Below are 299 nucleotides of genomic sequence, written 5' to 3'. Positions count from 1 at the left end.
GGGGGTGTCATTGGGGTATGTGCTGGGGAAGGGGGGTTGACATGCTATAGGGGCGGATGGTCACACAATTATTTGTCAGGTTCTAACAGCTTATGATCTGTGATGTAACGCCGTGTGTGTGTTTTGCTCTCAGGGCCTTTTACCTGGAAAGATCGGCAGACTCCAACACAACGGCCATAAAGATTGATCAGGTAAGGATTCTCTTGTTGTAAATCTGTATATATCAGATGACGTAATTTTCTTTCCTTGGACGTGTTGAATAAGAACCCTGCCTGTCTTTATGTCCGTGCATGTGCGAT

General features: G+C 45.8%; 1 protein-coding gene across 1 annotated transcript in view; it reads left to right on the top strand.

Moving 5' to 3' along the window:
* Positions 1–299, top strand: part of PREX1 (phosphatidylinositol-3,4,5-trisphosphate dependent Rac exchange factor 1) — a 138,555-nt gene that overhangs the window by 132,551 nt on the left and 5,705 nt on the right. The window contains exon 38 of the mRNA XM_018569036.1: positions 134–191. Coding sequence (XP_018424538.1) covers positions 134–191 — 58 coding nt within the window. The remainder of the gene's footprint in view (positions 1–133; positions 192–299) is intronic.

This window comes from Nanorana parkeri, unplaced genomic scaffold (assembly GCF_000935625.1).
Source record: "Nanorana parkeri isolate BGI_ZX_2015 unplaced genomic scaffold, ASM93562v1 scaffold1279, whole genome shotgun sequence".
Classification (NCBI taxonomy): Eukaryota; Metazoa; Chordata; class Amphibia; order Anura; family Dicroglossidae; genus Nanorana; species Nanorana parkeri.
The sequence above is the reverse complement of the archived record's forward strand: the minus strand, read 5'-3'. Positions and strand labels throughout refer to the sequence as shown.